This window comes from Xenopus laevis, chromosome 1L (genome assembly GCF_017654675.1).
Source record: "Xenopus laevis strain J_2021 chromosome 1L, Xenopus_laevis_v10.1, whole genome shotgun sequence".
In the NCBI taxonomy this organism is placed as follows: domain Eukaryota; kingdom Metazoa; phylum Chordata; class Amphibia; order Anura; family Pipidae; genus Xenopus; species Xenopus laevis.
In genome coordinates, this window is record NC_054371.1 from 222,670,228 (window position 1) to 222,694,787 (window position 24,560).

The window sequence follows — 24,560 nt, forward strand, 5'->3', positions numbered from 1 at the left end:
AGTTAACTTTTTGTATGTTATTGAATAACTAATTCTAAGCAATTCCATTACCCTTCATTTCTTTTCTTTTTTGTAGTTGATTTAATTTTTTCCTTTTTCTTCTGACTCTTTCCAGTTTTCAAATGGGGGTCACTGACCCCATCTAAAAAAACAAATGCTCTGTATGGCTACAAATGTATTGTTATTGCTATTTTTTACTCATCTGTCTATTCAAGCCTCTCCTAATCATATTCCCAACAGGTCCCTTGGGAAAAGTTACACTCACAAGGCTAGTGACACACGGGCAGATTCAGGGAGATTAAGTTGCCTGGTGACTCATCACCTCTTCTTCTGGGCAACAATCTCCCCAAACTGCCTTTGCATCTCTTCCCGTGTCTTCCTGTCCACTATAATAAAAAGTCGCCTTCGCTAAAGCACACACGCCACTTCGTTTTCCGTAGTCGCCCTAAATTGCCTCACGAGGAAACTTCGGGCGACTTTGGAAAACAAAGCGTCGAGTGTGCTTTAGCACAGGCGACTTTTCATTATAGCGGACGGGAAGACACGCGAAGGAATCTGCCCGTGTGTCACTAGCCTTGTGAGTGTAACTTTTCCCATGGGACCTGTTATCTTATATTGTTACAATTACTTATTTAGGGATGCAACGAATCCTGGATTCGGATCGGGATTCGTCCAGGATTCGGGCTTTTTCAGCAGGATTTGGATTCGGCCGTACCAAATCTGATTCCTAATTTGCATATGCAAATTAGGGGCAGGGAGGGAAATTGTGTGACTTTTTGTCACAAAACAAGGAAGTAAAAAATGTTTACCCCTTCCCACCCCTAAGGATTCAGTTCGGTATTCGGCCGGATCACAAAGTGTTTGGGGGTTTGGCGGAATCCAAAATAGTGGATTTGGTGCATCCCTAATTTGCTTATCTCAAAATTGTTACAAAAGTATCTTATCTGGAGCTGTGACTGTTCTGGGCTCTCTGCCAAAAGCCAATTAAGTTAGAAACTTTGTTTCTTTTTCTGCCTCTTCAGTGCAGAGAAAATCAGGACTTTCCAGTACAAACGAGGGACTGCAGGTTGAGCTGTCAAAAGAGGGACTGTCCCTCTAAAAACTGGACAGTTGGGAGGTACAGAGTTACATACATAATGACCTTTACCTTTGGTAGTTAAACAGAGCGAGGGGAGGCTTCTGTAAATAAGTGAGTTTTAAGAAACACAGAAAGGCAAGTCAGACAGACTGTGGGAGAGAATTCCAGAGGAGGGAGCAGCCCTTGCAAATAGATTTATTATTAGAATTCTAAATCAAGAGAATAGGCCATTTCCATCCCCTGACCCCCCACTAGAATAAAACTCACACAAACTGTTAATACAATAGAATTACGGCTAACCCCGCCCTCAGCTCTTGCCACCAATCACAGCTCGCTGCACATAACGGCGGCAGATACAGGAAAACGCTGCCGATGCGCGCTTTGTGACTGGTTCCCTAATCCGGCCAATCAGTTTTGCGCATCGAGTCCCTGCCCCTCCTCTTTTCTCCTGTGTCATTGGTGCTGTGTGGAGTTGAGCGAGTGAGTTTGCCGGCAGCAGAGAGAGCAGCAGGGAGAGGCTGTGTCCTGTTATCTTGCCATCAGTATCCCTACCTCAGGCACCGGCCGCCGCAACCTCCTCCCACGCACCGCAAGCCTCGGCTTATTCCAAGACAAGGACCTACAGTTCGGTAAGTGGGTAAAGGGCTGGTGCCCGGTGGTACGGCATGTGTGAGGGCTCAGCTGGGCATACAGGAAGTGCGTGGGCTGCCACCGACACGCTGTGTGAGTAACTCCACTCTCTATGGTACTTCATGACTCTATTACAATGATATCAGGGACTTTCTGCTCAATGGTCTTTGGCAGGGGATGCTGGGAGTTGTAGTTTAGTGATGTTGAGCAATGGAACGGCAGATGATGCTTTGTCTGTGTAATGGGCCAGTGTGGGCTACATGGGATGCTTTTCAGTTTCAGAGTTTGGTAATTAAGGGGTTAATAAGTGCCCATTAGTAATCACTATGGGGATTGTCATCTTTATCAGTGGAGCTGCCTAGGGCAAAACTGAGGCTAATTAATGATCCATATAAATTAGGACTTTTCACCCTTTGCTGTTTATGAACTGCAACTCCCAGCACCCTCTACAGTCAGCTTCAAACCAACAGGGCCACTGATCTGGCAAATAAAGTGACTATTATCGTCCCTGTCACTCAGTCTCCAGCAGCTCAGCCAGGGTATTTGCTTTTATTTACAACCCTCTGCGGGGGGCTCACGTTATCCCAGGGTTGCTGAGTCTAATTTTTAAAAACAGCCAAAGTCGGCTACAAAACCAGCCCAAAACTAGCCAAGAGACACTTCAATGGTAGCCCAAAAATAGCCCAATATGTGCAGCGAAAAAAAAAGCCTAAAAAAATAAATGAATATATGTGAAAATTCACAAATTTTCCCATGAAGCAAAATGGGACAGATTAGCCCATCAATAGGGGAGTAACTACAGAGGGGGGCCCAGCAGATATAGGGGCACTAATACATATACAATTTCAATAAATATTTGTAAAACTGCTAGACATTTTGATGGCCAGCAGATTTGTGTCCCAAAATTGTCTGAAATTGAGGAAAGTCACCAGAAAACATGAGAATGCTTAAGAGAGACGGGAGAGTGGGGTACAGGCCCAAAATCCGGTAACTCCCGACTTCTACACAAGTCAATCCCATTGCATGCTGGGTATTGTAGTCTTACATTACACTTGACAGACGGGAAATTGTTAAACAAAAACGACATTACCCAACATGCACTGGGAGACGCAGGCTTGGCACATTAGGGCAAGAAAAAACTTTGGCTGGTTTCCAAAGTACAAACCAGCCAAAGGCCCAAAAAGTAGCCAAAACCCGTACCTTGGCTACCCCCCTTCCGGGGTTTAAATTAGTAGCCCAATTTGGCTGGAAAACAGCCAACCTGGCAACCCTGCATTATCCCTATCTCCCCCTTGCTACTGTCTCTGCAATGTCTTCTGGGAGTTGTAGTTTAATGCTATTTGAAGGACCAGCACTAGTGTATTATTTGATTGTAAGCTTTTTGGGATCAGGGGTACAGTATACTGTATGTCCTGCGTTGTACAGTGCTGATGAGTATGTTGCCATGATATAAGATATTATTTGTAAAAGGCACACACAGGAACAATGTATATCCAGAGCTGCCTAATGCAGTGCCAGCTTCAGACCTCTGACTGCCACTTTCTCTTGCCAGTTGCGTTTGTGCAGTGCAGCCTGCGCTTTCACAGATCAATAAAGATAGGGGTGCTTCCCCCGCCCCAATTCTGCCGCCAGATTTAGCCACATGTGTGTCAGAGGGCTTGGTCCTTGGGTATCGATATAGAGAATAGAACTGTAAGGTGCTGTATAAGGAACACACCTGCCCTGCGGAGCTTGCAATCACCGGTCCCTGTCACCATCATGACTATCTACTGATTGCCTGGATGTTTTTGCCTGTGACAGCCGCAGTGTAACTATTAACACTAGTTATTAAAATATAAATAATAGTATTTTCCTGTGTGGGAGGGAGGGTAGTGCCCGCACCCAAACTATATATACTCATCCTGTATTAAAATACCAACCTGTCTATACAATACTGGTCTATTGTAAGTGTAAGCTTTGTACTCCGTAACCAACTCCAGACGGTAACTGCCCTAGACAGGGTGGGGCAAATCCCCAGTCCAACAACACCCAACCCAATTTTATTAAAAGAAATATAAAGAGAAGTAACCCAGAGCTACACTGTGTAAGGGAAACAGTGTGGCAGCTCCTGTTTCTTTGTATTAAAGGAGAACTATCGCAAAAATGAAAATGTGATATAAGCTTCATTATACTGAAATAAGAAACTTTCTAAATACAATAAATGTAAAATTCTGTACTGTTTCTGAAATAATCAAGTTTATTTCACTATCTCTCTCTCAGCATCTGTTTCTCTTCATTCTCTTCATGCAGCAGTTGGGTGTCAGATATTCATTGACAGTTACATCCAATATATCTTATAGGGGGGCTCCTTTTGCCTAGAAGATGTATTAGAGCTCACTCTATTAAAATCACCAGTAGTGATGAGCGAATCTGCCCTGTTTTGCTTCACCAAAAAATTAACGAAACAAAAAAAAATTAGATAATTGGCAAAATTTCATGAAATGCATTGAAGTCAATGGGCGTTTTTGCATGCAAAATTTTTCTCGCTACAAATGCATTAAAGTCAATTGGCGTTTTTTTCTTATGGCGACTTTTCTCCAAATGCATTAGGGCAGAGACACACGTGGAGATTTGGAGAGATTTAGACAGCCAGCGACAAATCGCCTCTTCTTCTAAATCGCCGGCTGGATGGCACTCGGAAGCCTTCGTTTTCTGAAGTCGCCCGAATTTTCCTCATGAGGCCGCTTCGGAAAACTGAGCACTCCGTGTGCCACCCCACCGGCGATTTAGATTCTAGCTGGCGGGAAGGCAGTTCGGGGAGATCTTCCCGAATCTCCCATGTGTGTCTCTGCCATTAAAGTCAATGGTTTTTTTTTTTTATGGTGACTTTTTTCTCCCAATGCATTAAAGTCAATGGGTGTTTTTTCTTATGGCGACTTTTTAGTCCTAATGCATTAAAGTCAATGTTTTTTTTTTTCTTATGGTGACATTTTTTCTCCTAATGCATTAAAGCCAATGGGCGTTTTTTCTTTTGACGACTTTTTAGTCCTAATGCATTAAAGTCAATGGAAGTTTTTTTTATGGTGACTTTTTAGTCCTAATGCAATAAAGTCAATGTTTTTTTTTTTCTTATGGTGACATTTTTTCTCCGAATGCATTAAAGTATATGGGTGTTTTTTCAAGGGAAAATTTTACTGCGGTGAATTTTCGCACATGCGGAATTTGACACTTCGATGCGAATCCATTCACTCATCACTAATCACCAGACATCATGTCTCTCTACATGCAGGATTTGTGCAAAAGGCAGTTATTTTGTTACATTTTGTTTCTACTGGAATCAGTTATTTGAGTGAACTCTAATACATCTGCTAGGAAAGGAGCCCCCCATAAGATATATTGGATGTAACTGTCAATGAATATCTGACACCCAACTGCAGCATGAAGACAGAATGAGGAGAAACAGATGCTGAGAGAGGGATAGTGAAGATAAACTTTATTATTTCAGAAACAATGCAGAATATTTAAATGATTGTATTTAGAAAGTTTCTTATTTCAGTGTGATGAAGCTTATATTAAATTTCTGTTTTTGGGATTGTTCCCCTTTAACATTGCTTGTTCATGGTAACTCATGGCAGTTTACAGCTAACATAAAGGATTATCAAGGGAAGATTAATACAGGTTATAAATAGAGTAGAGTATGCTTTCTATGCAGTGGAGACTGGAGTTTACATAGAGGTGAGGCCATGGGAGGATTAAGTGAAACCCTTTTCTGATTACTCTGGGTCCAGTTCTGTGCCGGGGCCTTTATGTGCACACTACCAGTGCACACTACCAGAGCACCTATCTTACAAAGCACAGAGCAAGATCACTTACAGGCCCTGTTTTAAGTAGCCCTGCCATAAAGCAAGGCCATACTGCTGTTCTTGCTGGAAACACCAGTTCTTTCTTTGTCGACTATTAAGTGCAAGGAAGTGTGGGTGGCAAAAGTGCAGAGTAATGAATAAAGACGATGATGAGAGATTTTTAAAAACGTCTTTATAGCAGAGTTTGGGGTGAGATTACGCCATCATGTGATCTGCACGAGAGTGAAGTGAAAGTAAATTTTGTAGCCAGGCAGGATGTGTGCAAGGGGGGGTCTTGTTAGGGGAACCCACTAGTCTGATTACAACACAAGTCTATTGTGTTGTAATAGTTCCATGTATGGGGCCTGTTATCCAGAATGCTCGGGACCTGGGGTTTTACGGATAGCGGATCTTTCTGTAATTTGGATCTTCATGCCATAAGTCTACTAGAAAATCGTGTAAACATTAAATAAACCCAATAGGCTGGTTTTGCTTCCAATAAGGATTAATTATATCTTAGTTGGGATCAGGTACAAGGTGCTGTTTTATTATTACACAGAAAAAGGAAATGATTATTAAGAATTTTGATTTGGATAAAATGGAGTCTATTGGAGATGGCCTTCCTGTAATTTGGAGCTTTCTGGATAATGGGTTTCCAGATAACGGGTTCCATACCTGTACCGTGTAATTGAAGCAGCTTCACCAACTCATACACAAATATCCAGGCAGGATTTGTGTGATGGGGTCATGTTAGGGGAAGCCACTAGTCTGATTACAACACACGTCTATTCTTCACCCTTGCAAAGCCACCTTGGTGCCATCTGCTCAACAGAAATGGGTGCCTCGGGATCAGTGTTCTGGGTGTTCATCTGTTCTTTTTGTCCCTGAAGGGAGGGGAAGGATGGTTCTGATTTCCTTTCATTTTGGGATCAATAGAAACCTTCTGTCTCTTTGCATTTCAATAGGAGAAAGCCTTATGTGTGCTGCCTATTCATTGGGTAGCAGGTTAAAGGGAATATAATCCCCACAGATTGTGGAACTAAAATGCATTATACATTCATTGCACGTTTCAATAATTTTAAAGGAATTGTTCAGTATAAAAAATAAAAACTAAGGAAATAGGCCGTGCAAAATAAAACATGTTTTAATATAGTTAGTTAGCCAAAAATGTAATGTAAAAAAGGCTGGAGTGACTGGATGTCTAACATAATAGCCAGAACACTACTTCCTGCTTTTCAGCTCTCTAACTCTGAGTTAGCCAGTGACTTTAAAGGGGAAGGAAACCTAGACGGCGCAAACCCCCCACCCCCACTCCCGTTTGTTGCCCACCCTCCCTCCTCCCCCCTGGCCAACCCGTCCCGCTGGGCAAATGCCCCTAACTTGTTACTTACCCTTCTGCGCAGGTCTAGTCCAGGGAGTTCACAGACGACATCTTCTTCCACGTGATCTTCTTCCTGCTTCGAAATGATCCTACTGCGCATGCGCCAAAACGCCGTTCATAGCAGGAAGAAGATCGCGTGGAAGAAGATGTTGTCTGTGAGTTTGTAATTTATCCTTAGCATTCAGCTCAGATTCAGAAGCAACAGTTATGTCTCACGTGGCCCCCCTTATAGTCACTGACTAACTCAGAGTTAGAGAGCTGAAAAGCAGGAAGTAGTGTTCTGGCTATTATGTTACACATCCACTCACTCCAGCCTTTATATATTACATTTTTGGCTAACTAACTATATTAGAAACATGTTTTATTTTGCATAGTCTATCTATTTACCCAGTTTTTCTTTTCACACTGAACTGTTCCTTTAAAGTTATTTGTTAAAATAGTTTGTTTATGACTTTGTGCACTGCTGGTTCTGGCTCTTGTCTCTTTTACCTGTGCTGGAGTAGTAGGGAGGGCAGTTTTCTGGTATGGGATGCTTCAAACTGAATCGATGGTAGGCTTCCATACACTTCTTGTATACTATATAGAAAGAGGGTATAGCTAACTGCTTAAAGGAGAACTAAGCCATAAAAATGAATGTGGCTAAAAATGCCATATTTTATATAGTGAATTTATTGCACGAGGCTAAAGTTTCAGCTTGTCAATAGCAGCAATGATCCAGGACTTCAAACTTGTCGCAGGGGGTCACCATCTTGGAAAGTGTCTGTGACACTCACATGCTCAGTGGGCTCTGATTGGCTGTTGAGAAGCTAAGCTTAGGGCTCGTCACTAATTATCCAGCAGAAAACGAGCTTCCCTGGCTGTAATATAAGCTGATGCTACAGGTTTGCTCATTATTAAATTCTGATGCTAATTGCACTGGTTTCTGTGCTGCCATGTAGTAATTATGTGTATTAATTACTAATCAGCCTTATATTGTGACATTTCTATTCTATGTGTACTGTATATTGTGAGTGGGTCCCTAAGCTCAGTAAGTGACAGCAGCACAGATCATGTGCAGTGAATCAGCAGAAAAGAAGATGGGGAGCTACTGGGGCATCTTTGGAGACACAGATCTTTACTGCTAAAGGGCTGTGGTTGCCTTGGGCTGGTACAGAAGCACAAAACATAATGTACAACATTTCTACCTACTTCTTTAGTTAAGCTTTAGTTCTCCTTTAAGTCAAACATAGCCTATTCTGCATATATGCATTGGAGCTGCATATGCTGAGGTTCTTCCACGAACTGCAATTGCAGACTTTCAGCTGAACAATGGCTCAGCATAGGCGGCCAATGCAGCACAATTGCTATGAACAGTGTCAATGCTGCTTTTTCAGTTTGTGTTGCAACATGGCAGCTCCCACACCAATGTATAGATACAACTATACCAAGGAACAATGTGCTGTACAAGGGAACTGGATAACTGCTTCCTAGCAAATGTATAAATATAGATGTATGCGGAAGAATGGTGCACAAGTGAAGTGCTATCCTTGTACCCTTGTTCAGTTATACAGGTATGGGACCCGTTATCCAGAATGCTCAGGACCTGGGGTTGTCTGGATAATGGATCTTTTCATAATTTGGATCTTCATACCTTAAGTCTATTAGAAAATCATGTAAACATTAGGGGGCACATTTACTATGGGTCGAATATCGAGGTTTAATTAACCCTCAATATGCGACAATCCAAGTTAAATCCTTCGACTTCGAATATCGAAGTTGAAGGATTTACCGCAATTCGTTCGTTCGAACGATCGAAGGAAAAATTGTTCAATCGAACGATTCAAAGGATTTTAATTCATCGATCGAACGATTTTCCTTCGATCCCAAATTGCTAGGTAAGCCGGACCTTTGGGGACCTTCCCCATAGGCTTACATTGTACCTCGGTAGGTTTTAGGTGGCGAAGTAGGTGGTCGACGTTTTTTTTTTAAAGAGACAGTACTTCGACTATCGAATGGTCGAATAGTCAAACGATTTTTAGTTCGATTTGAAGTTGTGGTCAAAGTAGCCAAAAAAAAAACCATCGAAATTCGAAGTATTTTTTATTCTAATCCTTCACTCGAGTTTAGTAAATGTGCCCCTAAATAAGCCCAATAGGCTGGTTTTGCATCCAATAAGGATTAATTATATCTTATTTGGGAATCAAGCTACTGCTTTGAATTTGGATTATTTGGAGATATTGGAGATGGCCTTCCTGTAGCTTTCTGGATAATGGGTTTCCGGATAACGGATCCCATACCTGTACTGTCAAATTGAAGCTATATGGCAGCTTCACCAACTCCTACACAAATATACAAGAAAGGAACATTCAGTGGGGGTGATAAAGTATTCTCCATATTTAAATCTTTTCTGCCGAAGTATTTTTAGCAGGGAATTGGGTGCAGTTTTGTTACCCTGAGCCGATACAATGGGGTTACATGTTCCTGTGAATATTCTCCTATATATAAATATACACAGTAGCTTCATGTTACTGTCCCTGTTATATACAAGTAATAAGATCTCGGCTCGTTTCGTTGCCCTTTATTTGTCAGGAAGAGTCTCGGTTGTGGGTGGCTGTTCCTGGCCGGATTTATCTGTCATTATCTGACTGTTCTATAAACAAGCTTTCCCTGATGCCTGCGAGACGCTGAAGGTGACTTACAAGTGAGATTCCTAAATTACACACACATAGGGGTCGGATACTGCTGCTCATGGAGGAAAAGTTTTCCTTTGGCCCCTGGAAGGGTCTTGTACGCCTTTAGGGCTCTTATCTGTATGTGGGTCATTAGGAAGCAAAAAAAGATGATAAAGGGGTTATTCACCTTTAAGAAACCTTTTTAATATATTATAGAATCGCTAATTCTAAGCAACTTTTCAACTGGTCTTCATTTTTCTAGTTTTTCTTTTCAAGATTTCAAATGGGGGGGTCACTGACCCCCATATATAAACAAATTCCCTGTAAGGCTGCAAATGTATTGTTATTGCTACTTTTTATTACGTCTCTTTCTATTCAGGCCTCTCCTATTCATATTCCAGTCTCTTATTCAGATCAGTGCATGGTTGCTAGGGTATTTTGGACCCTAGCAACTAGATGGCTGTAATTGCAAGCTTCTTAGTAAAAAGCTAAAAAAAAAAAAAAACATAAATAATTTAAAATTGTCTCAGAATATCACTCTCAGTCTCTAGTCTACATCATACTAAAAGTTAATTTAAACACGAGCAAGCCCTTTAATAATGACCCAGCAGGCTTCTGCCTTTGTAACCATAAATGTAATGGGCACAGATCATCTTCAACATTCATTTTACCTGCACAATATGCCAATAGAATGCCGCAGTTATTCAGCCCTGGGTTTCATGATATTGTATGTGCTTTTCCTTGATAATATATAAGTGGAAAGCGGGTCCCTAGTAACTAAAGTTGGGGCCAATGTTGTACGTATTTCATACAGACCCCCCCCAAAGTTAAACCCCTGTTGCTGAAATAGGGTAATTTTGGCTGTATATGTGCCCTAGTGTTGTCCAAAAGAGCAGCGGATGATTCTTTCACTCTGCCAGTTATATATACAGAAATATACTATATATGTGTGTAAAGAGGGGTGCTGGGGGGAAAGGGTGCTGGGTGTGATATAAAGAGGGGTGCTGGGGTGTGTGTATAAAGAGGGGTGCTGGGGTGTGTGTATAAAGAGGGGTGCTGGGGTGTGTGTATATAAAGAGGGGTGTGTGTATAGAGAGGGGTGCTGGTGTGTCTGTATAGAGGGGGTACTGGTGTGTGTGTGTATAGAGAGGGGTGCTAGTGTGTGTGTATAGAGAGGGGTGCTGGGATGTGTGTGTGTATAGAGAGGGGTGCTGGTGTGTGTGTATATAGAGAGGGGTGCTGGTGTGTGTGTGTGTATAGAGAGGGGTGCTGGTGTGTGTGTGTGTGTATAGAGAGGGGTGCTGGTGTGTGTGTATAGAGAGGGGTGCTGGTGTGTGTGTGTGTGTATAGAGAGGGGTGCTGGTGTGTGTGTATAGAGAGGGGTGCTGGGATGTGTGTGTGTATAGAGAGGGGTGCTGGTGTGTGTGTGTATAGAGAGGGGTGCTGGTGTGTGTGTATATAGAGAGGGGTGCTGGTGTGTGTATAGAGAGGGGTGCTGGTGTGTGTGTGTGTGTATAGAGAGGGGTGCTGGTGTGTGTGTGTGTATAGAGAGGGGTGCTGGTGTGTGTGTGTGTGTATAGAGAGGGGTGCTGTGTGTGTGTGTGTGTGTGTGTGTGTATAGAGAGGGGTGCTGGTGTGTGTGTGTAGAGAGGGGTGCTGGTGTGTGTGTGTGTGTACTGTATATAGAGAGGGGTGCTGGGATGTGTGTGTATAGAGAGGGGTGCTGGTGTGTGTGTGTGTGTATAGAGAGGGGTGCTGTGGTGTGTGTATATAGAGAGGGGTGCTGTGGTGTGTGTATATAGAGAGGGGTGCTGAGATGTGTGTGTATAGAGAGGGGTGCTGGGGTGTGTGTATATAGAGAGGGGTGCTGGGGTGTGTGTGTATAGAGGGGGGTGCTGGGGTGTGTGTATAGAGAGGGGTGTGTGTGTATAGAGAGGTGCTGGAATGTGTGGGGGCTGTTAGTATATAGTTATTCTGTGGTTAATAGGAAGAGTTTGTACAATGTTCCTATCTGTCTCACTTCCCTTGCACTTTGCCTCATATTATATCATCTGCTTTGTCACACTGGGCTTTCAGCAGCCACACTCCTCTATTATTCATACACTGGATTCGGAATTCTCCTGATGCTCTGTACAATCTAACTTGGGGCCCCACCAGGCTGGGTATTTGCAGCTGAAAGGGGCCCGCAGTTGCTAGTGTTATTTTGTAAATTTTTAGCTCTGAAAATTAAAGCAAGCTTATTTAATAGCAATCTAGTAACCCATAGCAACCAATCAGCAATTAGCCTTATTAGTTCAGTGCAATTACAATAATGAGGGGATGTTGCGCAAGACTTGTCTGGTTGCTGTGGGTTACTGGGCAGTAAACTGTAATAGTAATCCCCGGAGTATTTAACTGGATAACCAGAGGTGGGGGCGGGGTTAGTGGCTTTAACCTCATTCGAATCCTTGTATTATATCTGCACTGAGATCTTATCTCTAGAACTGGCACAACAGCTACTCTGCTTCTTTCTACATGAGCACTAAATAGTCATCAAAATGCCATTCCTGCACTTAAAGGAAAACTGTCTCTTAAAGGGGCTGTTCACCTTAAAATTAACTTTTAGTATGTTGTAGAGAGGGATATTCTGAGACAATTTGCAATTGGTTTTCATTTGTTATTATTTGTGGTTTTTGAGTTATTTAGATTTTTTTATTCAGCAGCTCTCCAGTTTGCAATTTCAGCCATCTAGTTGCTAAGGTCCAAATTCCCCTAGCAACCATGCACTGATTTGAATAAGAGACTGGAATATGAATAGGAGAGGCCTGAATAGAAAGATGAGTAATAAAAGGTAACAATACATTTGTAGCCTTACAGAGCATTTGTTTTTTAGATGGGGTCAGTGACCCCCATTTGAAAGCTGTCAGAAGAAGAAGACGACAAATAATTAAATAACTATAAAAAAATAAACAATGAAGACCAATTGAAAAGTTGCTTAGAATTAGGCATTCTATGCCATACAAAAACTTGGAACCACTCCTTTAATACCACTGTATGTCCTATGGTGCATTTTTTTGATCACCGATTCATGCCGTCTCTTTCACGGTGCCATTACCCCCACAAGAAAGGGAACGTTTTTTTCCGCTGACTTGATTGGGAATCCCCCCTGGGTCACCCAACACCCATGCTGCTTCCCATGTAGGACAGTGGAAGAGAATCCATGGTGCCTCCTGAAACACAGCAGTGTGCTGTAGCTTTAAAGGGCAAGTCAGTCTAATACTAGAGCATACTAATTCTCTGAGCAGTAACTGATTCATACTCCTGACATGTACCCTGTACTGGGAACCTTCCCAGAAGAGTAGAGGCTTTTCAAGTGGAAGAATCAATTATTAATTCACTTGGTTTGGGAAGCGTCCAGGTACTTTTGACCATAAAGCATAAATGGGGGCGGGGGGTGCAAGTTTACAAACTGAAATCTACTGAAACTATGTTAAGGTGCTGAAGGCTCAAGGACATTAAAAAGGGTTGGGTTGTTCACCTTTGAGTTAACTGTCAGTATGACATAGAGAGTGATATTCTGAGACAATTTGCAGTTGGTTTTAATTTTTTATTATTTGTGGTTTTTGAGTTATTTAGCTTTTTATTCAGCAGCTCTCCAGTTTGCAAGTTCAGCCATTTGGTTGCTAGGGTCCAAATTCCCCTAGCAACCATGCATTGATTTGAATACGAGATTGGAATATGAAAAGGAGAGGCCTGAATAGAAAGATGAGTAGTAGAAAGTAGCCTTACAGTGCATTTGTGTTTTAGGTGGGGTCAGTGACCCCCATTTGAAAGCTTGAAAAAGTAAGAAGAAAACTATTAACCTTAGGGCAATGGCACACAGAAGCAATGATTTAACAGCTGATGACAAATCTGGCAAGTAAATAACACTCAATATCCCCCTATGCTGTCAGTGATTGGCTGAATGGACGCTGCCTGTCACTGCCAGTGCCAAATGGTTTTTGTACCAAAGACCATGGGGTTAATCATTCCCTTATCTCCTGCCTGCTGAGCATTCCTGCCTGTACTGTTATATCCTTTCTCTCTACACTTTCACTGAACTCTCTGATACACAATGTACCCTCCCTGCCCAATATTTCAGTATGATGAAGCTTATTTGCTTATTATTAAATGCTTATTTATTTATAACCTGGCCCCTATAGTTTATTTATTTATTTATAACCTGGCCCCCTATAGCTTATTTATTTGTAACCTGGTCCCTGTAACTTATTTATTTATAACCTGGCCCCCTATAGCTTATTTATAACCTGGCCCCTATAGTTTATTTATAACCTGGCCCCCTATAGTTTATTTATTTATAACCTGGTCCCCTATAGCTTATTTATTTATAACCTGGCCCCTATAGTTTATCTATTTATAACCTGGCCCCCTATAGCTTATTTATTTATATCCTGGCCCCCTATATTTTATTTATTTATAACTTGGCCCCCTATAGTTTATTTATTTATAACCTGGCCCCTATAGTTTATTTATAACCTGGACCCCTATATCTTATTTATTTATAACCTGGCCCCTATAGCTTATTTATTTATAACCTGGCCCCCTATAGTTTATTTATATTCTGGCCCCCTATATCTTATTTATTTATAATTCACAAAAGCCATGAATATCTTGTAAATTATATCCTTATAAACGGTGAGTAGTGATGTCATCAGTTATAAACGGTGAGTAGTGATGTAATTTCTGTCACATGACTCACTAAAATTTGTGTATTATAATTAATAAAGTACCCCCAGTTGTAAAATATGAGGATATTAGAAGTTACCTCGGAGTTCCATGACCTGTATAAAAACACTCGGCCTTCGGCCTCGTGTTTTTATATGGTCATGAAACTCCTCGGTAACTTATAATATCCTTATATTTTACAAGAGGGGGTACTTTATTCACTATATAACCTGGCCCCTATAGTTTATCTATTTATAACCTGGCCCCCTATATCTTATTTTTTATAACCTGGCCCCCTATATATTATTTGTAACCTGGCCCCCTATAGTTTATTTATAACCTGGCCCCCTATAGTTTATTTATTTATAACCTGGCCCCTATAGTTTATCTATGTATAACCTGGCCCCCTATAGTTTATTTATCTATAATCTGGCCCCCTATAGCCTATTTATTTGTAACCTGGCCCCCTATAGTTTATTTATATTCTGGCCCCCTATAATTTATTTATATCCTGGCCCCCTAAAATGTATTTATTTATAACCTGGCCCCCTATAGTTTATTTATTTTTAACCTGGCCCCCTATAGATTATTTATTTGTAACCTGGCCCCCTATATCTTATTTATTTATATCCTGGCCCCCTATATCTTATTTATTTGTAACCTGGCCCCCTATCACTGAGTTGCTTATATCCTCCTACATGCCCCAGTGTGCACCAGGCAGAATTTAGCAAAGCAGATGATTCCTAATCACTGGAATAAGGGCAGCGATGTCCCATTTTTGCAGCTCTGAGACTGAATTCCTCCATTTATGTACATCTTGTTCCGTTAAACTTTGCTCTATAGAAAGAAATGTTTCAGCACTGAGAAGTCAATAGAAAGCTTTTAACAGCCACTTTATCAGCTGTGTTTATTAACCACAGTATAGCAAGGCAAACTCATTATAGACCTATTTAATGAACCCTTTTCCATTGCAGGAAAGAACTGGCTAATCTGAAGTGGAAATAAATATACAGGACTAGCCGGCTCCCATTGATGAGATATAATGGCAAGCCACAATAACTGGGTTAATATACAGGGCAGACAGGAGGAGGTTGATTGTTTAGCAGCTATTAGCAACCTAACCCTTTGCTTCAACAGGAGTTGAAGTATCACAGCATCAGCAGCACTCTTTATTACCCATGCTTGTTATTTTTATAGGAACAGATCAAACAATTAAAGTGCTTTAAAGTAATACAAATAGAATACAGTGTTGCCCTGCACTTGTAAAACTGGTGTGTTTGCTTCAGAAACACTACTATAGTTTATATAAATAAACTGCTGTGTAGCCATGGGGGCAGCCATTCAAGCACAGGATACACAGTAGATAACAGATAAGTACTACTATAGTTTATATAAACAAGCTGCTGTGTAGCCATGGGGGCAGCTATTCAAGCACAGGATACACAGTAGATAACAGATAAGTACTACTATAGTTTATATAAACAAGCTGCTGTGTAGCCATGGGGGCAGCCATTCAAGCACAGGATACACAGTAGATAACAGATAAGTACTACTATAGTTTATATAAACAAGCTGCTGTGTAGCCATGGGGACAGCCATTCAAGCACAGATTACACAGTAGATAAGAGATAAGTACTACTATAGTTTATATAAACAAGCTGCTGTGTAGCCATGGGGGCAGCCATTCAAGCACAGGTGACACAGTAGATAAGAGATAAGTACTACTATAGTTTATATAAACAAGCTGCTGTGTAGCCATGGGGGCAGCCATTCAAGCACAGGATACACAGTAGATAAAAGATAAGTACCACTATAGTTTATATAAATAAACTGCTGTGTAGCCATGGGGGCAGCCATTCAAGCATAGGATACACAGTAGATAACAGATAAGTACTACTATAGTTTTTATAAACAAGCTGCTGTGTAGCCATGGGGGCAGCCATTCAAGCACAGGATACACAGTAGATAACAGATAAGTACTACTATAGTTTATATAAACAAGCTGCTGTGTAGCCATGGGGGCAGCCATTCAAGCATAGGATACACAGTAGATAACAGATAAGTACTACTATAGTTTATATAAATAAACTGCTGTGTAGCCATGGGGGCAGCCATTCAAGCACAGGATACACAGTAGATAACAGATACGTACTACTATAGTTTATATAAACAAGCTGCTGTGTAGCCATGGGGGCGGCCATTCAAGCATAGGATACACAGTAGATAACAGATAAGTACTACTATAGTTTATATAAACAAGCTGCTGTGTAGCCATGGGGGCAGCCATTCAGAGGAGAAAAGGCTCAGGTTACACAGCAGATAGCAGATAAGCTCTGTAGAACATAATGGTGTTATCTGTTATCCACTATTTAAACTGAGCCTTTTTCATTTTCCACTATTGCTACACAGCAGCTTGTTTATATAAACTATAGTAGTACTTATCTGTTATCTACTGTGTATTCTGTGCTTGAATGGCTGCCCCCATGGCTACACAGCAGCTTGTTTATATAAACTATAGTAGTACTTATCTGTTATCTACTGTGTATCCTGTGCTTGAATGGCTGCCCCCATGGCTGCACAGCAGCTTGTTTATATAAACTATAGTAGTGTTTCTGAAGCAAACACATCCGTTTTACCAGTGCAGGGCAACAGTACATGATATTTTCATTACTTTAAAACACTTAAATTTTTTGGTGTTACTGTTCCTTTAAATAGCAATACAATAGTGGCATATTCACTTTCTGATGTGTCTGCTTTGCCCATGGGCATTATCCTCCTTTACATGGCATCCAACTTCCCCATACTGAAAGTAAAAGTGGACAAGGTCCATAGACAGGCAGGGGTCTGCAAAAATATCTTGGAGGGTCACATCTGACCCTTTGGCCTCCTGTTGGACAGCCTGGATGTAAAGGGACACAATGGCAATGCTAAGATGCCTGGGCATATTTTGAATCTCAGTCCAGACTTGGGTGCGAATGGTGTCATTTTAAAATCCAGGGGTCCTAGGACTTTAGTGTTTCCGCCCTATTGGCCAGGTCCCCATTTAGCTGTTCTTTTTTTGGTTGAATGAAAGAGGTTTAATGATCTTATTGTTGTTGTGCCACAGGTTGATTCATCAGGATGCTGTCCAGACTGAGGGTCCTCACACGTCCGTGCATAGTGGGATGTCGGGCTGTGCACACAAAAGACAAGGGCAAAGCACTTTTGTTAAACCCAAGGACAAATAAGGTAGGATTGCAAGAAAATACAGCTGAATCTGTGATGCTAATAAAGCTCATTATAAGACCCTAAATGAGGCAGCGGCATTACAGGACAAGGAAAGTTAAACTAAAGAAGTAGGTAGAAATGTTGTACATGATGTTTTGTGCTTCTGGACCAGCCCAAGGCAACCATAGCTTTTTAGCAGTAAAGATCTGTGTCTCCAAAGATGCCCCAGTAGCTCCCCGTCTTCTTTTCTGCTGATTCACTGCACAGGCTCTGTGCTGCTGTCACTTACTGAGCTTAGGGACCCACTCACAATATACAGTACACATAGAATAGAAATGTCACAATATAAGGCTGATTAGTAATTAATACAGATAATTACTACATGGCAGCACATAAACCAGTGCAATTAGCATCAGAATTTAATAATCAGCAAACCTGTAGCATCAGCTTATATTACAGGGGAAGCTCATTTTCTGCTGGATAATTGGTGACGAGCCCTAAGCTTAGCTTCTCAACAGCCAATCAGAGCCCACTGAGCATGTGAGTGTCACAGACACTTTCCAAGATGGTGACCCCATGTGACAAGTTTGAAGTCCTGGATCATTGCTGCTATTGAGAAGTTGAAACTTTAGACTGGTGAAATATGTTCAGTATATAAAACATAGCATTTTTAGCCCTATTTATTTTTAGGGTTTAGTTCTCCTTTAATATACACATGCATGCAGGCTTATACTGGGCATACAGAGACACAGACTGATAAACTGGAGGTAAGGAATGGGCCCTGCTACAAGTATTGAGGGGCCCTATGGTTTCTGATGGCGGCCCTGCACATGGAGACCCTGAAAAAGTCATATCTCATAAAACTAGAGATTAAAAATGAAAACACACAAAGTTTATATCTAATTACATGTATTTAATGATACAATATCAGTTTTGACTGTAGGGGTTCTGGCTCTGTTCTTGCATAAGGGTAACTGAATATTAGGTGTTTTACAATATGGGTGGGCTTTCTGCAGAGAGATGTACTGCAATTCTTAAAGGAACAGTAACACCAACAAATTAAAGCATTTTAAAATAATTAAAATATAATAAATACAATAGACTACTACCGTTTATATAAACAAGCCATTTAAGCTGAAAGGGGAGAAAAGGCACAGGTTACTTAAAGGATAAGTAAACCTTAAAAATAAGTGAATGTGAAATCCAAGAGGGTGCTATTCTAAGCACTTTTGCAGTTTATATTCTTCTTCTTAGGAATAAAATTAGAAACCTTTCTTAAATCTTTCCTATGCAGAAGAACATCAGAGCAGCCTCTTTCTTTCTCCTGACAACTTTCCTGACTACTTGGTGGTCAGACTGGTGGGAAACTGACCAGCAGGTGGTGCTGTTATAACAAAATTCATTCATATTAACAGCACACATATCCTTTAATATCTGGAATGAAAAAAAATAATGACTGTACATTGCAAATGTGCTTAGAATAGCACCCTCATTAATTTTACATTCACTTATTTTTAAGGGTTTCATATCCTTTAACAGATAACTGATAAGCCCTGTAATAGAATACAATGTTATTGTACAGTGTGCATCTGTTATCTGCTATGTGACCTTAGCCTTGAATGGCTGCCCCCATAGCTACACAGCACCCTGTTTATATAAAGTATAATAGGCTTTCTGAAGCAAACACACCAGTTTTACCAGTGCAGGGAACAGTACATTATATTTTCTTTATTATGGAACACTTTCTTTTTTTGGTGTTACTGTTCCTTTAATAATCAAAATATGCAGACTGCACTGGGTCCTGTGTTGTCATGTAATCTAATGTGGATTTTATAGTTTTTGTATTGTTTCATACAAACTCCTCCCACTCTGCAGAACCAGTGACTACAGCAAAATAATCATCCAAATAGAATTCCAGTTTATTTGTTTAAATCTGGCTCCATCATCTTTGTCCCTGCAGCTGGAGTTGGAAACAGTTAAGGGGATGTAAAGGCAAAAATAAAATCCAATACAAATCTCTACACAGTCGCCAACTGCTCTACAGGGAAACAAACAAAGCTGCTTGAGTTCTGCATGGCTGGGAAGTAAGGCGGGGGCTCCCCCTGCTGTACATAAGTATGATTGTTTCCCTGCAGAGCAGTTAGGGACCGTCTGACAATTCCTATCCACAGCAGTAAATGAAGGGAGAATTTCACTGCATACAGTCGGGTTTCTTATAAAAACGGTACACATTTTTTAATTTAAGTTTATTGTTATTGGAGATAAGTTTCTTTTTCATGAAGAAAGTAAAAATGGGATTTTATTTTTTTGCCTTTACATGCCCTTTAAAAACTTAGATATAAACATTAATTTTGTAATAAATATTTACATACTCCGCTTATGATAGCTCTCTTTTCACTGGTTACAAGTTCTAATGTTATGAATCAATATAATTCAGTGAAATCAACTGTTTTTCCTGTATTCAGGGAATGGCATTTATCCTGCAAGAAAGGCAAATGCTTGGCCTGCAAGGCCTCCTGCCTCCCAAAATAGAGTCTCAAGACATCCAGGCTGCCCGATTTCACCGGAACCTGAGCAGAATGGACGACCCCCTGCAAAAGTAAGTTTTTGTGACCTGCATGATAATGGGTATGGGATCCCTTCTCTGCAAGCCCATTATCCAGAAGGCTCTGAATTATAGGAAGATCTCCTTGAACTTGATTGTAACAAAGCTGCATGAATCCATATTGGAAGCAAAACCCGCCTATTGGGTTTATTTAACGTTTCAATGATTTATAGCAGATTTGTGATATGGAGATCCGAATGACAGAAAATCCCTTTTTCTGGAAACCCCAGGTCTCCAGCATTCTGGATGATAGTCTGGAGGGGTAGTCTGTGCTCTACACCCCCTGTCACTGCTTCTTGTTTAAAAGTATAGAGAAATGTTGCACAGCTATTGTTTAGAGGAGATTCCTGCAGTGCTTTACAGTAGGTTGCCAGGAGCAGCTTCCTGTTTTTCAAGACTGCAACAGATATGGATTTGCTTATCAACTACCATTTTTTTTACCTGCTGGAGAAACCAAATATAATTTCAGTCGTGTTTACGTGATGCGTTTATCTGTTGTACTTGTGTGTTTGTTGCGGCAGGTACATCTACGTAATGGGAATTCAGGAGAGGAATGAGAAGCTTTTCTACAGAGTCCTGCTGGATGATATTGAGCACCTCATGCCTATTGTCTACACACCCACAGTAGGCCTGGCCTGCTCCCAGTATGGCCATATATTCAGGAGACCTAAGTAAGTCAAAGAACCATGGTAAAAGCATTGGAATGATTTAGATTGGACTATTTAGATTGGACAATAACCACTTCTTTTAATGCAGTCTTTTAATTCTCCCTATTGAGTGTTTTTTTTTTTTTTGTGATCTTCCAGGGGTCTGTACATTTCCATTTTAGACAGGGGACACATACGATCGATATTGGATCATTGGCCAGAAACAGATGTGAAGGTAAATTAGGTGCAAACATTCCTTAATGCTTAACTAAAGAAGTAGGTAGAAATGTTGCACATTATGTTTTAGGCTTCTGTACCAGCCCAAGGCAACCACAGCCCTTTAGCAGTAAAGATTTGTGTCTCCAAAGATGCCCCAGTAGCTCCCCATCTTCTTTTCTGCTGATTCACTGCACATGCTCTGTGCTCCTGTCACTCACTGAGCTTAGGGAGCCACTCACAATATACAGTACATATAGAATAGAAATGTCACAATATAAGGCTGATTAGTAATTAATACAGATAATTACTACATGGCAGCACAGAAACCAGTGTAATTAGCATCAGAATTTAATAATCAGCAAACCTGTAGCATCAGCTTATATTACAGCCAGGGAAGCTCATTTTCTGCTGGATAATTAGTGACGAGCCCTAAGCTTAGCTTCTCAACAGCCAATCAGAGCCCACTGAGCATGTGAGTGTCACAGACACTTTCCAAGATGGTGACCCTCTGTGACAAGTTTGAAGTCGTGGATCATTGCTGCTATTGACAAGCTCAAACTTTAGCCTCGTGCAATAAATTCAGTTTATAAAAGATGGCATTTTTAGCGATATTCATTTTTAGGGTTTAGTTCTCCTTTAACATGCTTTCTTATTACCTAATTGGTTCAGAGCAGTCATAGCTTATACTGTAGTGTAGATCATGTGTCCACAACCTTTTTTTCCCACTAGCCACATTCAGATGTAAAAAGAGTTGGGGAGCAACACAAGGATAAAAAATGTTCATGGGTGGCACAAAATAAGGGCTGTGATTGGCTGTTGGTAGCCCCTATGTGAACTGACAGCCTACAGGAGGTTGTGTTTGGCAGTACATCTGGTTTTTATAGACCAAAAACTTGCCTCCAAGCCTGGAATTTAATCATAAGCCCCTGCTTTGATGCCACTGGGAGCAACATCCAAGGTTGGGGAGTAACATGTTGCTCATGAACCACTGGTTGGGGATCACTGGTATAGAACAAGGCAGCAGCCTGAATACTCATGGTTAATGGTAGGAGGATCAATATCCTTATAGCTGAGTTCTGCTTCTTTCTCTTGCAGGCAGTTGTGGTCACAGACGGTGAGAGGATTCTGGGTCTCGGAGACCTTGGTGTTTATGGAATGGGCATCCCAGTTGGCAAGCTGTGTCTGTACACTGCCTGTGCTGGCATTCGGCCTGAGAAGTGCCTTCCAGTGGTCATCGATGTTGGTACTGATAACCCAGTGAGTTGTTTCTTTCTTTGCTTGATTTTAAAGGGAAACTATCGTGAAAATGTGCATAGTTTCTAGGGATGCACCGAATCCAGGATTCGGTTCTGGATTCGGCCTTTTTCAGCAGGATCCGAATCCTTGTATCTGGCCAAGCCAAATCCAAATTTGCATATGTAAATTAGTGCCAGGGAGGGAAATCACGTGACTTTCATCACAAAACAAAGAAGTGAAAAAAATGTTCACACTTTTTCCTTTCCCGGCCTCAGTTCAGTATTCGGCCGAATCCCATATAGTGGATTCTGTGCATCCCTAATGTAAATTAGTGGCAGGTAGGGAAATCACGTGCTTTTTCATCACAAAAGAAGATTTTTTTTCCACTTTTTCCTTTCCTGACCCTAATTTGCATATGCAATTTAGGATTCGGGGATTCGCCGAATCTCAAATAGTGGATTCTGTGCATCCCTAATAGTTTCTGAAATAATCAAGTTTATCTTCACTATCCCTCTCTCAGTATCTGTTTCTCCTCATTCTGTCTTCATGCAGCAGTTGGGTGTCAGATAATCATTGATACTTAGATCTGATCTATCTTATAGGGGGGGTTCCTTTTGCCTAGAAGATGTATTAGAGCTCACTCTATTAAACTCACCAGACATCATGTCTCTCTACATGCAGAATTTGTGCAAAAGGCATTTATTTTGTTAGATTCTGTTTGTACTGGTATCAGTTGAGTGAGCTCTAATTCATCTGCTAGGAAAGGAACCCCCCTATAAGATATATTGGATCTAACTGTCAATGAATATCTGACACCCAACTGCTGCATGAAGAGAAACAGATGCTGAGAGAGGAATAGTGAAGATAAACTTGATTATTTCAGAAACAGTCCAGAACATTTAATTGATTGTATTTAGAAAGTTTCTTATTTCAGTATGATGAAGCTTATATTCAATTTAATTTTCGCCATAGTTCCCCTTTAAACTACATGCAAATTACTCATTTCAAAATCTAGCTTTCAGGTGCCTGGCACTCATTTCTGTGCAAAGGTTCATATTTACATATTTCAGTTCTTAAATTCCTCATATGCCATCAACAAAAGTTCTTTAATTTCCTCCTTATTTCACGCTAAAAATATTTCCCATGCCCCATCATATTGCTGGTTGTCCATTATTCATTTCCTTGGCTGTGGGGATGCAAAGAAATGTAAAAAAAAAAAGAAGGGATTTCCTGTATTTTCTAGCCTAAATGATGTAGTAAAGTATAATGATGTTAGCTTTCTGTGGTTACATTTCTATACAGTATATTACAGTAGTAGCATCACACTGCTTAGGTTGATGGAGGCATTTGCTTTTAGCGACAGCGCTGACCTTGAACACCTCAACAAATCATTAACATCGGAAATGTACACAATTGATTATAATAGGGAGGGCAGTTACCAATTCGCACACAATGAACGATACATTTTTGGAGGGGAAATTGTCAGATTTTCAATATTACCATAGTTACACAGCTAATCTGGGTTGAAGAAGACCAAAGTCCATCCCTTGAGTTAATGGCCTCTTATCGAAAATGTATTTTATTTGCTTTTGTAGCCACTAAGTGACAGTGCCTAGAGTTATGCGGTGTGTTATCCACAAAAATCCCCGGATCCTTCTCATTTAAGGAAACTCCGAAAACACTGCCATTTAGTGTATTACTTGCATTTATATTATTTCGGCCAAAGTGCATTTATCAACATTGAACCTCATTCTCCAGTTTTGCTATTTAGTCAAATCACTCGTCCTGCATGGAACCTATAGTTCTGCAAAATTTTGTATCATCGGCGGCAATAGAGACAGAACTTACAAGGTCATTAGTAAACAAGTTGAAAAGCAAAAGTCCAAGGGCAGACCCCTGCAGTACACCACTAACAACACTACTATGCAGCGATGCACCGAATCCAGGATTCGGCCAGGATTAGTCCTTTTTCTGTCGGGTTCGGCCAGAGACAAGGATTCGGCCGAATCCTAATTTGCATATGTAAATTAGGGTCCAGGATGTAGATCACGTGACTCATCACAGAACAAAGAAGTGAAAAAAATGTTCACACTTTTTCCTTTCCTGCCCCAAATTTGCAGATTTGGTTTTGGTTCAGTATTCGGCTGAATCTTTCACAAAGGATTCGAGGATTCGGCCGAATCCCAAATAGTGGATTCGGTGCATCCCTACTACTATGTCTGCCACACAAAGTGACAATCTTAAATATCCATGTTCGAAGGCAAAATGGCAACCTTGGTTAAGAAGAACTAGAGATGTGCAGGCTGCCCCTAAGACCAGGGTTGGGCAGGCCCCACTTACTCTAGACAAGCTCCTTTTTATATACTCGTGCGCCGGCGTGC

General features: G+C 40.9%; 1 protein-coding gene across 1 annotated transcript in view; it reads left to right on the forward strand.

Annotated features, from left to right (window-relative positions):
* Positions 1-1,474: 1,474 nt before the first annotated feature.
* Positions 1,475-24,560, forward strand: part of me2.L (malic enzyme 2, NAD(+)-dependent, mitochondrial L homeolog) — a 47,630-nt gene continuing 24,544 nt past the window's right edge. The window contains exons 1-6 of the mRNA XM_018266931.2: positions 1,475-1,707; positions 17,372-17,493; positions 19,938-20,071; positions 20,599-20,748; positions 20,884-20,959; positions 22,039-22,200. Of these exons, the coding sequence (XP_018122420.1) occupies positions 17,386-17,493; positions 19,938-20,071; positions 20,599-20,748; positions 20,884-20,959; positions 22,039-22,200 (630 nt within the window). The 5' untranslated portion in view covers positions 1,475-1,707; positions 17,372-17,385. The remainder of the gene's footprint in view (positions 1,708-17,371; positions 17,494-19,937; positions 20,072-20,598; positions 20,749-20,883; positions 20,960-22,038; positions 22,201-24,560) is intronic.